The 15,371-nt window shown below is 36.6% G+C and overlaps 2 protein-coding genes and 1 long non-coding RNA gene across 3 annotated transcripts in view; all 3 read left to right on the forward strand.

Annotated features, from left to right (window-relative positions):
• si:dkey-27p18.3 (uncharacterized) overlaps positions 1–12,157 on the forward strand; it is a 51,689-nt gene extending 39,532 nt beyond the window's left edge. The window contains exons 14-18 of the mRNA XM_056457619.1: positions 7,867–8,060; positions 8,132–8,168; positions 10,208–10,402; positions 11,267–11,428; positions 11,517–12,157. Coding sequence (XP_056313594.1) covers positions 7,867–8,060; positions 8,132–8,168; positions 10,208–10,402; positions 11,267–11,428; positions 11,517–11,542 — 614 coding nt within the window. The 3' untranslated portion in view covers positions 11,543–12,157. The remainder of the gene's footprint in view (positions 1–7,866; positions 8,061–8,131; positions 8,169–10,207; positions 10,403–11,266; positions 11,429–11,516) is intronic.
• Positions 1–15,371, forward strand: part of rpl36a (ribosomal protein L36A) — a 168,102-nt gene that overhangs the window by 83,012 nt on the left and 69,719 nt on the right. The gene's annotated exons all lie outside the window — the stretch shown is intronic.
• Positions 72–7,213, forward strand: LOC130229038 (uncharacterized). Its single transcript, XR_008837824.1, has 4 exons — positions 72–167; positions 449–514; positions 7,021–7,058; positions 7,162–7,213. It is a non-coding gene; the product is annotated as an uncharacterized LOC130229038 (long non-coding RNA).

The following is a 15,371-nucleotide window of genomic DNA, read 5'->3' on the forward strand; positions in this document are numbered from 1 at the left end:
TATTTATTTAAATTTTGGGAATTGTGTGTATTGCTTCTGGACTAGAACTTTACTTGCCTTTTTTTCAGAAAATAAAGACTGTCATAAAAAGGACAATAAAACTGAAATCAGTCCATCTCAACCCGATGATAAAGACAATCTGGGCAGTACACAATCGGATTGTGAAGGTCAGTAAATACTGGTTAAGTCTCTACTTGTAGAGTACATACATAGAGACAATTGAAGGAAATTAACAACTTGGATGCCAAGGGGGTGAGTAAAGTACACTGATTTTTTTGTGTGAGGATGCTTGCTTTTTATTGTCATTTGCACTTCCTCTGACAATGTGCAACTGAAGTAAACATATTAAAATGAATGATTAATAAATTAATTGATTATTATTTTAACAATGGTTGATCTGGAAATTTTGTGGTAATTGACATCCATATTCCACCTAAAACTTCCATAGCATTGGAAACCAGTCCATCTCAATCAGATGAAAAAAATCTGGGCGATTCACAACAGAAATGTTCAGGTCAGTAATCACTGCTTAATCTCTACATGGACAGTACATACATAGAGACAGTTGAGGGAGCAGGCTAGTGCCGACAATCCTGTTTCCAGTTACAGACAAATCAAAACAAGAGTTCAGTAATTGCAATATATAGAATAAATATGGAATATAGAGATATATCCCAAAGAAGCACAAGGTATGTTTAATGTTATCTTTCATTAATTTATTTTGAAATGTATGTTTCAACAAACACTTGTAGACTGCAGAGTATAAGTGTGTAATTAGTGTAAAATGCACATTTAAGAATTTTGTTAATCACTCAGAACAACAAAAGAACAACAATACATTTTATTAAACATCATCTGTTTATGAAGCGCTTGATATTAATTAATTTCCTGGCTGTGTTTTCATTTACATTCTAGCACCAACATACAAAACGTCCTGGTGATGTACGTAACCCACGTTCCCGGAATAGGAAACGGAGACATGCGTCTGGAAACCAGACTATGGGAGTTCGTCAGACGACCTATCACTCTGAAGAGTAAGAAAACGGGCCAATGAAATGCCAATTGAATTGGCAGAGCTTGGCTCCACAGCTGATCCTGATGAGCTAATCAATGCTATATCAGTCGGCTGCTGGAGTCTGCTCACTAGAATTTAGCCTGCTGAAGAGCTTCCAGCTGGAGACTCAGATGCTGTGGCAGTGGAGACGCATGTCTCCGTTCCCTATTCGGAGAACGTGGGTTATGGACGTAACCAGGACGTTCCCCTTCATAAGGAACTTCAACATGCGTCTGGAAACCGAAATATGGGAGATTGTATCGAAAACGCCACAGCAGCTAAGCCCGTCACGATCCTGATGTGCAGTTTAACAAGCGTAGCGTGAGCGCACTGACAACACCAAAAACGCAACCTTCCAACGTCATCTAGGCCCAAAATATTACCATTACATGGGAATAATAAGAATTAGATCGGGGATCGTAATGTGCTTTTACCTAGCTAATATAGCCTAGGGATTTTAGAAATACGACAGTACGTTGGGAAAGCGTGCCAGTCCCCGAAGGGGGAAGATGCTTAAGAGACCACCTGCTACCCAAGAGGGGAGATTTGATGTTAATAGAGCATATGGACTAGCCTTAATGAGGGGGAGTGCTACATATGATAAGCTGGTTAGTGGTTAGGGAAGACGTGTCCGCTTGAAGGGGGAAACACCGTGATAAATAATGCATATGGCATCACCAAAACAGGGGAATGCACATAGCTTGCACCGAACCTCAGTATGTGGGTAGACCAGATGGGCATACCAGACAACACACTGAGCCATCCACTCGACTCCGGTGCTGGGTCAGGTGCTGGGGGTCTCGGAGGAATTCTCTAGGGTTCACCTAAAAAGGGAAACTTACAAGTAGAATAGAAAATGCGCATGCATCTCCGGGTTAGGGAGCTTGGTGCAGCAAGCATTTATTGACACCGAGCTTAATTTCCTCCTGATTGACTGGGGTAACCAGTAATCGGGAGGAAACTCAGCTCCACTCGAGGATATAATCTCAAGAATGTGTTAGATGTTGCCCTGCCTGCAGCTCTACATGATCTGTTTAAGAGGCACTGCGTACCCATGTCGAAAAGGAGGCACCGCTTATTAAATTATTGTTATTAAATAAATAAGTGTGCTCTTTCTCCCAAGGGACACAGCTCGCCCTGGCACATGAAGCGAGGGTGATGGCATAAACTAAAAGCGGCATTGCCCGCAGCGGTGTGGGCTCTGGCCATGAGAGACACAGATAACCCACCTGCTTTAGACAGGGGTCTCAGCTTACCCCTCCAGGTGGTGGCGCCCACCACTTGAGGAAATAGCTTCGTACCCACTGGCCACCTCGCCATCAAGGGAGGTGAAGGCAGAAGCACACATGGACCTGGCGGAGAAAAAAAACGCCCTCTATGCCAGTGTGTGCTCGCTGTGCGCCCCTGGGAAGAAGGGGACAGGAGCTGGAAGATACATCTTACATCAGCCCGCACGTCACACCCTCTAGTCGGTCCGGCGGTGAGACTGGGGGACAAGCCATCTCCAGCCACACTGCCAAAACAGCCCAGGAAGCGCAGCCATTATATCTGATTTGAAAACCGTAACAGCACATTGCACCCCATAAGATGGAAGTGAGTCTGTCATGTGAGCATAACAGCTCGCCTTCCGATGGTGCGATGGACCTTTGATCTCCGGTGTCATCAAGCAGAGGCACGGGCATCCCAGGGGATGAGCCGCACAACCACCCAAAGCTTGGATGGTGGAGGAGTGGGATGTCCGCGGGCCCAGAGGTGACGGATAAACCCCCACTGTGATCCTCAGATGTGCCCGCATGCTAACCACTTTCACAGGGAGCAACGGGGGTGGCTGAAGCCGCAATCTCAGCTGTGCAACAGCCAAGCCCTCACAGTGAGACGCATAAGCTGTCCACGGGCACTGCATCAACATGCTGGACCCCTAGACCTGTCATGCAATACTCGTGCCCATCATCCGGAGATAGGAACCACCGCATCCAGAAACGCACAGTCGGAACAGCGTCTTAAAAAAGACGTGTTGATTGACTGTTGCTCTCTTAGGAAATCTGCCTCTTTAAATGGAAACTGCTCTTTTGTGCACACCATAGACTGTAAGAATATATGGACGTAGTATCCATGAAGTCACCCATAGGTTTCTGAAGAGCGCAAAAGAAGCTACAAGTAGGCGCAGCCAACCGTCTCCATTTTGTTCACGCGTTATCGCACCCACGGCAGGATACCAAACAAGGGCAAAGAGGCGGAGAGTGAGCGGAGCTACAGACACCTGCTGGCATTTAGCTTAGACCTGGCTTAAGCAGACTTTACTTTGTGAAAAAGCTTAATACTTTATTACCTGCGACTCATTTGTATTCTGACCACATGTGCTTGGTTGTACACTATATCAATAAAGTCTTTAGACGTTTAAAAACACTGTAGTACAGTGAGCCACTAAACATTGTTCTTATGACGTTTTTCTACAGGGGGAAAACACGAATTACTTCCAAACACTTCAATTATAGTGTGTGTTAGTAAATGCAAGACTATTGATGAAATCCAGCATAACACTGTATGATAACGCTTCAGATGACTGTTCTAGAGCCTACAGCTAATCAATCTGTCACATTCTGGAGTGCTTTACGGGTCTAAAGAAAAATTATTAATGATAAATGATCTTAAATAAAACAAATACATTTATAGAGATGGTATATAAGAATATAACGTTACTCACATGGGAAATGGAGGCCACGTGAATGGTTTGTGAGCACAATTAAGTGCACACAGCATCCCATATCATCTGATAATTGTAAGAAATAAGTCCAAAAGGCAACTGACTGTGTAAAGCCACATAAAACAAAACAAAAATACGATGAATATGCCGAGATCAGTGGCTCATCAGCCAGATTCAGCTGAGGTGAAGTGACGGCGACCAGCGAGACCTAGCTGTCACTCAAGTGGCCACGCCCTTAATTATGCAGACTTAATATAACCTAATATAAAGGAAATGGATGAGTTAAAAAAAAATTCACCCCCCTCACAGTTGTCATGGAGGGTAATAATAGCTATATGAACCAAAATCGTTCTTTGTACCAGGCTGTAAACACCTATTTTTCTGTTGTTAAGTTGGCCATTCTAAGAGTGGGCTCAATTACAATTTGCTCTATTATGGAGCCAGGACTAGCGGAATTTTGATGAATTGCAGTTTCGGTTACTTCCATATTGGCTTCCCGAGTGAGAGCAGGAGGTTGCCGCTTGTTGCACACCAGCGAAACACTCAGGGACAGGAATTCCAGATCGACCGCTGCTGTCATGTCTTCCACCGCACTGGTGGGTAAACTTGAAATTAGGTTGGCAGATATAGCGTGTCTTCAGTCTCGTGATCGGGTCTGAAGCAACAATTCTAGTTAGGAGTCCAGCAACTGACTAATATTGCATTGATTAGCTCATCAGGATCAGCTGTGGAGCCAAGCTCCGCCAGTTCAATTGGCAATTTACTGGCCCGTTTTCTTACTCTTTAGAGTGATAGGTCGTCTAACGAACTCCCATAGTCTGATTTCCAGACGCATGTCGAAGTTCCTTATGAAGGGGAACACTACATCTCTAACTGTCTCTTTTGTTGAGTTTAATTATAATTAAGCCAAAATTTTATCCAAACAACACAACTCATGAGCTTACTCTGAAAAGGATAACTCTGGTAATTTATATTACATACACTGTTAGACCTTACCGTGCTTTTTTACAGTGAAATACTGGCAACACTGTTGCCAGTTAGTTACTGTAATGATTTGGTTCACACCACACAGCACCATGTATTTTAGAATTCTAAACATAGATTTTTATCAGTGTACGCACACCGGCACCGCATTTCGGTGCACTCAGCTACGACTCAGGACACTGTTCATATTTCTGCCACAACACAAAGCGCCATCTGAATAGTTTAATTTTAAATAATGTGTGCGTCTGGTCTGCGATACTTCTAACTGTCATGTGTGCGCCGTGTTGCGGCGCATCTGGTGTGCGACCCGCTTGACAATGTTACCAGTTAATTACATTTTACACACAATTCTGTCAAATTTTTTTTTCTTTTGCTAAAACAAATTTATATCGTTTTTGACTGCAAACTTTTTTTTGCATTAGGCTAAAGCTCCTCTATTCTCTTCAAAGAGCAGCTCTCATACATAACCTGTTATGTCAGTGTTTTTTTTCCAGGGTATTATGGTTATTTAATTTAATGTATACACATGAATTCTGTCACAGTGTTTCTCAGTCGCTTTGTTGCATTTCTCAGATTAGAATTGAAATTCTCAAAACCACCTGTTCAATCTTCAGATCATTGTGTCATTTGTGCACATCAAAAAAGCAGTTTCTCATTTCTTTAAACAAGTTGCTTGCAAATGCTTTTGTACATCTATGCAATTGATTATGTGTCAAAATGTATTATTTTGGCCTCTGTTGTATAGACTCACCCCCCACAACATCTTATCATTTGTTCATGGCTTAAGTCTTTACATGCAAAATGGCTGAACAAGTTGTCATCGTATTTTGTCATAATGCATTTTTCTACGCACTCCCATTAGACTTTTATTTCTAAATCTGTCTACAATTGGTACATTTTTCACAGGTGAATCTTGACTTTTTCTAATGAAGGTGCAGTTCAGAGGAGATTGTCCTATGTTCACATTTCTACTTTTGTTTGTTTTGCTTTGTGCTATGCAGGAATGTCTTCCTTTCAGTATCACAATGACACTATTTGTCAACAAATTACAGTACAAACAGCTAAAAAAAAATATTCCCATAGTTTACATCCGAACACCCCGCCAGAGTACACTAAGGACTTGTCATTATGATGGCACTGACATGTTCATTGACACAGAAATTTAGCTTTGAGAGAAGAAATAAAAGTTTTGAGCAAGAGACTGGCTTTTGCAGGTAATCCATAGTATTTCGCATTGTTTTTAAAAATGCACTTACGGTTTTGCAAATTTCAATTCTGATCTGAGAAATGCACCAAAGCAACTCAGAAAAACTGTAATACGTCTGTTCTATGCTAAAAGCAACATATATATGCGTAACTACAACCTACAAAACATGTGCATGATCCTTTTTTCATGTGATAAATTCAGGATCTTTTGCATTCAGTTTTATTCATAAATTACCAAGTATAGCTACTTTTGTTGTTGTAAAATTCATTTATTTTCTTTTTGCCTTAGCCCCTTTATTAATCAGGGGTCACCACAGAGGAATGAACCACCAACTTATCCAGCATATGTTTTATGCAGCAGATGCAGTGGATTTTGGGACGGCCTAGTGAATCTAAATCAGCCAAGCAAAGCCCATATTTCTTGTGATTGAATATAAATTTTATATCTTGTACATTAAAGTGGTGCTCATTACCCTCTTGTTTCCCCAAACCTTTAATATTGTTTATTTATATTAACATGTACTGCACTATAATAAATATAATTAATATATATTAATAATTTAATAATATAATAATTGTTATATTAATATAACAAAAAGCATGCTGTAATATTTCTTTTTACTTAACATGTAAATTGTGGGCTGTAAACTAAAGCATTATCATACACGTACTGTATGTTTGTAAATTTTACTTTTGGGGGTTTCATCATTTTGTACATGCTATGAATTAATATACCAAACTCAATCTCCCCCACCCACCAATGAACTTGTGTTTTGTTTGATTATAATCTGTATTTATTAATAACTGTTGCTTTATGCATAACGCATACATCTAATTTCTTTTTGAGCTATTTTACTTTTTATCAGTGGACATCACATTTGATTTACTCTTATTTTTTCATTCATTCATTCATTTCTTAAAAGCTTAGTCCCTTTATTAATCTGGGGTCACCACAGCGGAATGAACCGCCTCTTATTTTTTAAAATTCTTATTCACTTTTATTTGAGATATAGATGTTGTTTTGTGTTCTTTTCTGCTCATTTAACAGAAAGATTTGCTAAATATTTTACAGGTCAAGGACAAAGCCAATCATCAAACACATCAAATAAGGTCAATTTTACACTCTCACAATTTAGTGGCTTTTAATACATTTTTACTTACTTTCACATACTTCTTTGACAAACACATAATATAGACTTTTGTGTGTCTGCAGGATACAAAGAAATCTCGGCAATCTCAAGTAAAGAAGCTGAAAGGGGAAAAACGTTAGTCATATATGTCACATATTATAACTACTTGTTTGAAATTTAGTTTATTCAGCCATCCTGGAAATATAGATTTGCATACCCATTCATATAGTCCCATTTTATATTAGGTGTTTTTAACTATGCAATAGTGAACAGTGAACTTTTTGTGTTCATGTTGTGTTGCAATACAGTAAGATTAAAGTTTAGTAGCAAGTTTAGTGATATGCTTGGGGTTGGTTCAGGGGTATGTGTTGCAGTACATGTATTTAAAAATAGTTAATGTAGTTTGACTTTTGTTATTTTAATTCTATTTTTGCATGAACATTTGTATTTTTCTCTGTTTAACTTGCTCTTGATACATTTTTCAGAGGGGGCCACAGTGTTCTCCATTTTAGCTGGAAAGATAAATGACATTCACAAGAAATTTATTGTTGATCTGAAAACCCGAATTGAGGATCTGGGGGAAACTCAAAGAGTGGAAGACAGTGACGTTGTTTTGATTTTCTGTCCTATTGTTTCTCGAGCTGGAACTGACATTGATGCTGCCCTGGCAAAAATTGATTACGCTCCAGGTTGTTTAATTATCACCCAATTCCCTAAGTGTTTAATTTCTAGGGTACTCTCAACTTAAAGTGTTTTAAATTTATATTATTGCCTTTGTCCTTAAACAGACTCTATGCTGACTGTTCTAGTGGTGCTTCATCACACGTTTGACCCAGAGAAAACTATATCAGACAGCAGCAAATATGTCAACAGGGAGAATCTGCTCACAGTAGACTGTCTGTTCTATGAGGATACAGGATTACTGGACTGTCAGAGGAATTCAGATGCATATGATAAATCTGCCAGCTGGTTAATAGCGCAGGTATTTAACAAGATGCTTTTTATTGAACACATAACTGTTTACTAATAAGCTTGTGTTGCAATTTTTTTCAGGGACACAAAATAGGTGTCAGCATTTCTCCACGTCAATGTAGGTCAAAGTATATTTAATCTCATATTTGTCTGCTTTTTTATTGTATTGTGAAAATTATTATTAGCATTTAGTTATTTTCTCTGTGTATGGTAATTCTAAGTAACACTGTCTTTTTTAAATAGCTGAAACGTCTAAAAAAAACTATCATAAATTAATCACAACGGTAAGAAACTCACTTCTGTTTTATACTAAAAATAGTTTGTCTAAAAAAATTAGTTAAAACATTCAGAATATACAATAGCTTTCTGATGTCCTATGTTTTAAAGATATGATGTAATGTAATCAGTTTAATTGAAAAATAGACTGAGCCAATCAAAGGCTAGCATTCAGCTGAGGATTTACCCACTGTGGCACTGTGGCATTCCCTACCATAGTTCCTGTCACCTCACAGCATGAAGGTCGCTGGTTTGAGCCTCAGCTGGGTCAGTTGGCATTTCTGTGTGGAGTTTGCATGTTCTCCCTGCATTTGCATGGGTTTCCTCCGGGTGCTCCGGTTTCCCCCACAGTCCAAAGACATGCGGAACAGGTGAATTGGGTAGGCTAAATTGTCCGTAGTGTATGAGTGTGAGTAAGTGTGTATGGATGTTTCCCAGAGATGGGAATCAGATATGGATTTCCCAAAGGTGCAACCTTCTAATGTCCACAAGCCTTTAATTTCTAGATTTTTAATAACTAGATAATTTCAAACTACGTCTGATCAAATTATTATTAAACAGGTAAATGACTTTCTAAGTCGATCTCTCTTTTGTATATTGTAGTGCTGTATTTATACCATAGTAATATTGTGATCTCCCGATTGCATCAGAGAAATACTGGGAAATCTCTGTAGACTGATGGCATTTCATGCTCTTCATTCTTATAATTTAAAAATGTGAGCAAAATCACCTGATTTGTCATCACTTAGACATTACGGCCTGCAGCCACATGCCAACGTATGCCTCCCACCAGTGCGATATACAACAGTGTGATATTGTTGTATGAATGTAGTTGCCGCCATACTGTCCATCTTAACCAGTATGTGTCTACCTTCTCATGTGAATGAGACTAGCAAAGAGCTAGAACACTGTCAACGGCCCCAGGCACTAGACATGCCAATGCAGCTAGAGTCTGATTGCGAACCAGTTGGAAACCACCGCATCTAGGAACGCACGGTCAGAACAATGTCTATAAAAACACGTGTTTACCAACTCTTAGAAAAAGCTGCTCCCTTAGTTGCCAGTGAAGCACCAAGAGACAGGAGAGAAGACCCAGTTCAACAGGAGCCTAATGCGCCATCACACACCCTGGCACCCTGACAGAGGAATACTGGAACTCTGAAAATCAGGAGCTCAGTAGCAGCTGTAATCTCTTCAGAAGAATCTCAGTGGCAGCTGTGATCTCTTCAGAGATGCGAAGGCTCTAAAGTGAAAAGGTCTGACTTGCTCTGTGAGCACCTGCACTTGCCAATTCATAGGCATTCATTGGCCCTTTTTCTTACTCTTCAGCATGATTCATCATCTGGCGATTCCCTATAATGTCATTTGGACAAACTGTAGCATTTCAAATCTGAGTTCCTAATCTGAAGGGTAACAAAGATGAAGTACAAGGTTACAGTGTGTGTGCCAATATTATTTGAAGACATAGTAGGTCTAGTGAGGATCTGCATTAGTTGTGAGAGTAAGAACTATGTTTGTGTTTGACTGTAGTATTCTTTAAATTAAAAAATCATTAGAAATCTCGTATTTAATAATATCACAATCTCACTTAAAATTGCATCTTATGACAAAATGATTTATTCTACAGTCAAAGCAAGAAGAAACTCAGCCGAAAATAGACAGTAGGTTAAAATAATGTTCTGTCTTATACCATGTCATATCTCACAACTAAAATGATTAATATTTTTAAAAATGTATTTTACTTGATAAATGAAACCTTAAAATAAAGCCATATTCTGTTGTAGTTGGTAATTTAGATGTTATCACATGATGCAGTTTTCCTCTTGTGTTGTGTATTACAGTATGTTTGATCTGGTTTGATAATTGAGGTCTTTTGTTTAGATGAACAGCAGATGACATCTACTTTCTCCAGTGAAGTAAAGTTTTTTATGAATGTGACTGGAGACACGCAAGAGCATCACAAAGACTTTATAAAAGCTCTGCAGGAACAGATGAGTCTGAGGAGGGTTTTTACAGTTGAGAACAGTGATGTGATTCTGCTCTTCTGTTCTGATATCATTGGTCATAAAAAAACAGGTATTTTGGTTTGCTATCTTATGACAATTTTTATATAAATTTCAATTTATTTTAAAGGGACAGAAATGAGAAAATTAAAATTAAAAGGAATTATTTTATTATTCTCTCTCATCTTGAATACTTTGATCAGCTGTGGCATTGATGAGGATCAGGGAGATGTTTGCTTACAGCATTTGCCATACCCATAGCATTTCAGTTCTGACAAAATGTTAGGATAATGCTTGCAAATACAGTCCAAATGTTTTAAGAGAAATAGACCTGAACACTACTGTATATGCTGGGGTTTCTAGGCTGAGGCACAGTTTTTACCTGGGTTTTTAGTAATTGCTTTTATTGTTATTGTTATTTGAACAAAGAAAAATCATAAGGACAGATTTTACAACATAATATAAATGCATACACATAGACAAGATTGTAATAATATTTTTTTCTGCAGAGATTGAGCACTGTTGAAGTTTATTTAATCAATTATTGTTTCTCTTTTTGATTGCCATCCAATTGAATGATTAAAATTCTAAAGAAGCTGGTTGGTTCAGTTATCCCTGCCTTCTTTTTACATATAAAATAACAATCAGAATCAGGAGAATATTAAATGCCACTATTAAATCATACATTTTATCTTATAGTGCATCACGCACCTTGTTTATGTCTAATGTGGGTTCATCATTCAGGAATGCTGCTGTTGTTGTTGTTGTCTTTATGGCCACAGGATATGATGCCAATTCATAAATAATGAATTTCATGCAATACCACCTCTGATCAGCTTGACATGAGTGATATAACTAATCTGTTTTCTGAATGAAGCATCTTCATCTCCACTGCTATTAATTCTCAACTGTCTATTTTTCTCTCTCTTCATCTCAGGAAAGCCTGTTGTTCTGATTTTACTCGATTGCACATTGGGTCCAGAATCTGATTTTAGTAAAAGGTTTTTTCCAGTGCAATGTTTTGTCCCTGAGGGTAAAGGACTGTTTGGCTACCAAATGAATGAAAAGAACATTTCTGACGTTTCAACATTTCTGAAAGGTGAGGTCAGCTATTATTATTATCAAAGACATTGATCAAAGGTAATGAATGTGCATCAAAATAAAAATACTTTTTGTGTTTTGTATAGCTCTGGATTGTTCAGAACATGAGTAGATTGATGCTGAGAAACAATACACTCCTGCTCTGTCCACCATTAAGAAAGATCCGGTGATTATGACAGCAACATACATACGGATGATTACCTTTAGCTCTTGTGGGTCTGTTAATTTCCATATATATCCTTATATATTATATATGCTATAGATGTTTCAGCAGATTTTTGTAAAAACCAAACCATACGTCTGGTTATTGTCAATTTCAGTTCATTTCAGCCACATCTCCTGTGAACTAAAACAGTAATAGTTTATAAAATCTCAGAGTCTCAGAGGTCTTTGTTTTGCTGACTTTTGGCTTGTGCGCATATGTCCTTACTCACTACTAATGAATGTAAATACATTAGTTAAAAATTAATGGCTTGACAATGAGTGTACAAAAGCAGTAAAACTGATCTTGCTGCATGGCAAACATCAAACTATCAAATAATGTTCAGTTCAATGCCTTATGTTCTTACAGAGACAAATACAACTTCTGCTCTCTTTGTGTGTTAAATGAGATTTTCAGTTGTTTCTGTGAGGCTGTCCATTGTCATTTATAATCTGTGTTAAATGCAATTTGAATGCAATTTTATGATTGTGTCTCTCAATCACTGTGTCTTTCCTCTAAAACATGTGCATGTAATAAACTGATTACAAATCTGAGTAAAATTTGTGGTGTAATAGCAAAGGTTGTTTGTCTTGTGACTTAGATCTAAAGGTTTCTGAGTAGTGATGTGACGTTGTGCACCAAGGCTTCGAAGCATGTATCAAAAGGTGCATTAGACTTTCCAATAGCCTAAATAGCATGAGGCTTATACAAAAACTATTTTCAATAAAAAAAAAAAATTAGATTAGATTAGATTAGATTCAATTTATTGTCATCACACATGTACAAGTACAAGGCAACGAAATGCAAAAATGTCTTTAGTGTAAAATTCAAAAACAATGTTTCTAAAATATAGAGAAAATGTATTTAAAATATTTTAGATAGCCTAATTTACAAATTCATATTAAACTAAAAGGATTAAACAAAAGGACATACAAAACAAGTGAAGGACATTTTAAGCAATTTAACAGAAAGAGCACTATATATGCGTCACTTAAAATTTTAGCAAAAACTGCTTGACAGAATAAAATCTGTGAATTATTTTATCTTTTTTTTTTTTTTACTTTATTTTTTAAAAACATTTTCCGGGATGACGTGATCAATGATTAATTAATGAAACGGGTCTAAAATAAAGCATACGCACACAATCCTTTTTTCTTTTTTATAAAGTTTGTTGTGCACTCTAAAAACAATACATTCTGTCCAAAAATCCCTTACAAAGCTGCATTTTAAATCTTTCCTAATTAGAGTTTGTAAGAGATTTTAGTCAAGTTTCTTTGTAAACATTGTGCATTAAGAATTGTTTGTTAAATTTAGACATTAAAGAATTACAGGCATAGTCATTTTATAATAAAGTTCCTTCATATTAGGTAAATTGATATTAATTCAATTCAAATTTTTCAATTCAACATCAGTCCATATTTTAATGGTAGGAAGGAAGGGGTATATTATTTACCTAAACTATTTTTATTAACAAAGTTTATTTTAATCCATCAGTTGCTACATTTAATGACCTGGATTTATGAACAAGCATAAGCCCCAGTTTGATTAGATTTTTTTTTACAAATTGGTAAAAACAGATTTCAACAGCTTTAATTTATTTGTTTTTAAAAATGATAAATATGTAGTTTCACTGAATTATATTATATTTAATAATATAAGACGAATGTCAAGCAAATGCAGAGAGACCGCTAATTCACCTTATTTTCTGTGTACGAGTGGGCGCAGCCATTTGAATCATTTTGGCTCGAAACTTCCGGTCTCATTCACTTTTAGAAGTTAAAAACAGCTCGTTTTGCTGCTTGGTGTTGCAAACTGATATTTTCTTATTATATTATTCTACTTGGTCTGTATTCTAATGCAAACACTTGTTTGTAGAGTAAGTAGTTTGACCGTTTTTTGCTGTTTATTATTCCTAGTCATTTCTCCCATAGGCAACTGAATCGGAAGTTATAAAACAATCGCAAAACCGCGCACACTTCCGCATTGAAGAATAAGGTCAATAGAGTGGAGGAACTATGACATCAATTTGTATGCAAAAACCCGAAATCGAGTTAGCATTTTAGCAGTTCCCATTCCCTCGTCCCAAGGTCTTTCAATGAGATTTCAGTTAAATCGCTTAAATAAGGTTCGTGGCTAACACAAACTCAATATACTTTCACGTTTCTACGACATAAAACACATCAGTTACATCACACTCTTGATTTTTTTAAATCGGTAACGGTTCTTTAAAAAGACGGTTTTATCAAGTTGCTAAATGGGACTACAGGCGGCGTCGGAGACATTATACGTCATCAAGCTGAACTCGTCTGGAGCACAGCTCCCTTGTGTTGGGCATTACTCGTTTTTGATTGCAGCAATGATTTCAGCAAAAACAGTTACATATGGTTGATTAAACTGCGGATACTGAATGCTAAGAATGAAACGTGAGTGTAAGTTATTAAGGTAAACTTTTATATTCACACGTTGAATCTGGTAATCATGGAGCATTATTTCTGGCACATGACCACACAGAACAGCATTGTTGTCATCCAAAGTGGACCTTTAAGCAATCCAACTATATTTTATAACAGGCAAGTGATAGTGCCAAACTTTTCCATCAATATATTACAGATATTTTTACCTCGCCAGCATGCTTCAAACAAACACATTTGCAGTTCTGAACACAACTGAAAAAGTATGTAGTAAAAGTATAATTACACTAAGCATGTTAAGTCACAAAGAATTACATCTCATCCCACGCCAAATTTCTTCTCAATTTCATTTTCCTCACTAAATGATTAAAGCACCCTCACATGCCTTGCTTCTGTACTTTTTGTACATTTGTGAAAACAAAATGATAAATATGGGAGTCCTAAAGATCAAAAGAACATAAAAATGCAATCACTTCTCACATGCGAGGGGTAAGGTCTGTCTTTGCATGAACAACTGACTCAAACTGCTATTACACCTCTCACAAAGTGAAATAAAAAAGACTGTAAAATGTTTAGTGTCAAAAATAATAAATAGACAAACTGCCTGAAATGCTCTATTTTATCAAAATTGTATGGGCAAACTTTTTTTTGTAACTAAACTTTAAATAGTTTTAAGAAAAGAGTTACCAAAAGGCCTGATTTATCAATATGATACATCATAAATTCATAAAAACATCTATACGGTATGAAAATATATCTTGATATAAAGACTAATAAACAATTCAGTTAAAAAGAAATGTGAATATTATGACTCATTATGAATCATTATTATTAATGCATTAATATTAATCAAGAATATAAAATTCATATGGGGGATTTTTTTTTAATCCAAATATTATTTTCTATTTTATCTGAAATATATTGAGGTTTGTACTTACATAAATATACATTTTGTGCATCCCTCTTATTTTGGCTAATTAATTAATTAATAATAAATAAAGAAAAATGTTCAGATTAATCTTATAACTTTTAACCTCAACTGTACTGTATGTATGATTAGAAAGTTTATTTTGATAAAAATGTAAAAATCTAAAGTTACATGTGTGACTGCATGTTATTGTGTTAAATGATTTTGAATTAAAACGTGTGTGCCAAAGTATGCAACTCATGGTATAATTTTATTTAATAAAATACAATATACTAGAATAAAATGCAAGAATTTTTTTTTAACAAAACATATTTGTTTATTTTTATTATTTGAAACTTTTAATATGGATAATTTCAAAAATCGTTTTGGCACAATAGCGCCCCCATGTGTGGCGCCCCTA

The sequence above is a fragment of the Danio aesculapii genome, chromosome 5 (assembly GCF_903798145.1).
Source record: "Danio aesculapii chromosome 5, fDanAes4.1, whole genome shotgun sequence".
NCBI lineage: Eukaryota > Metazoa > Chordata > Actinopteri > Cypriniformes > Danionidae > Danio > Danio aesculapii.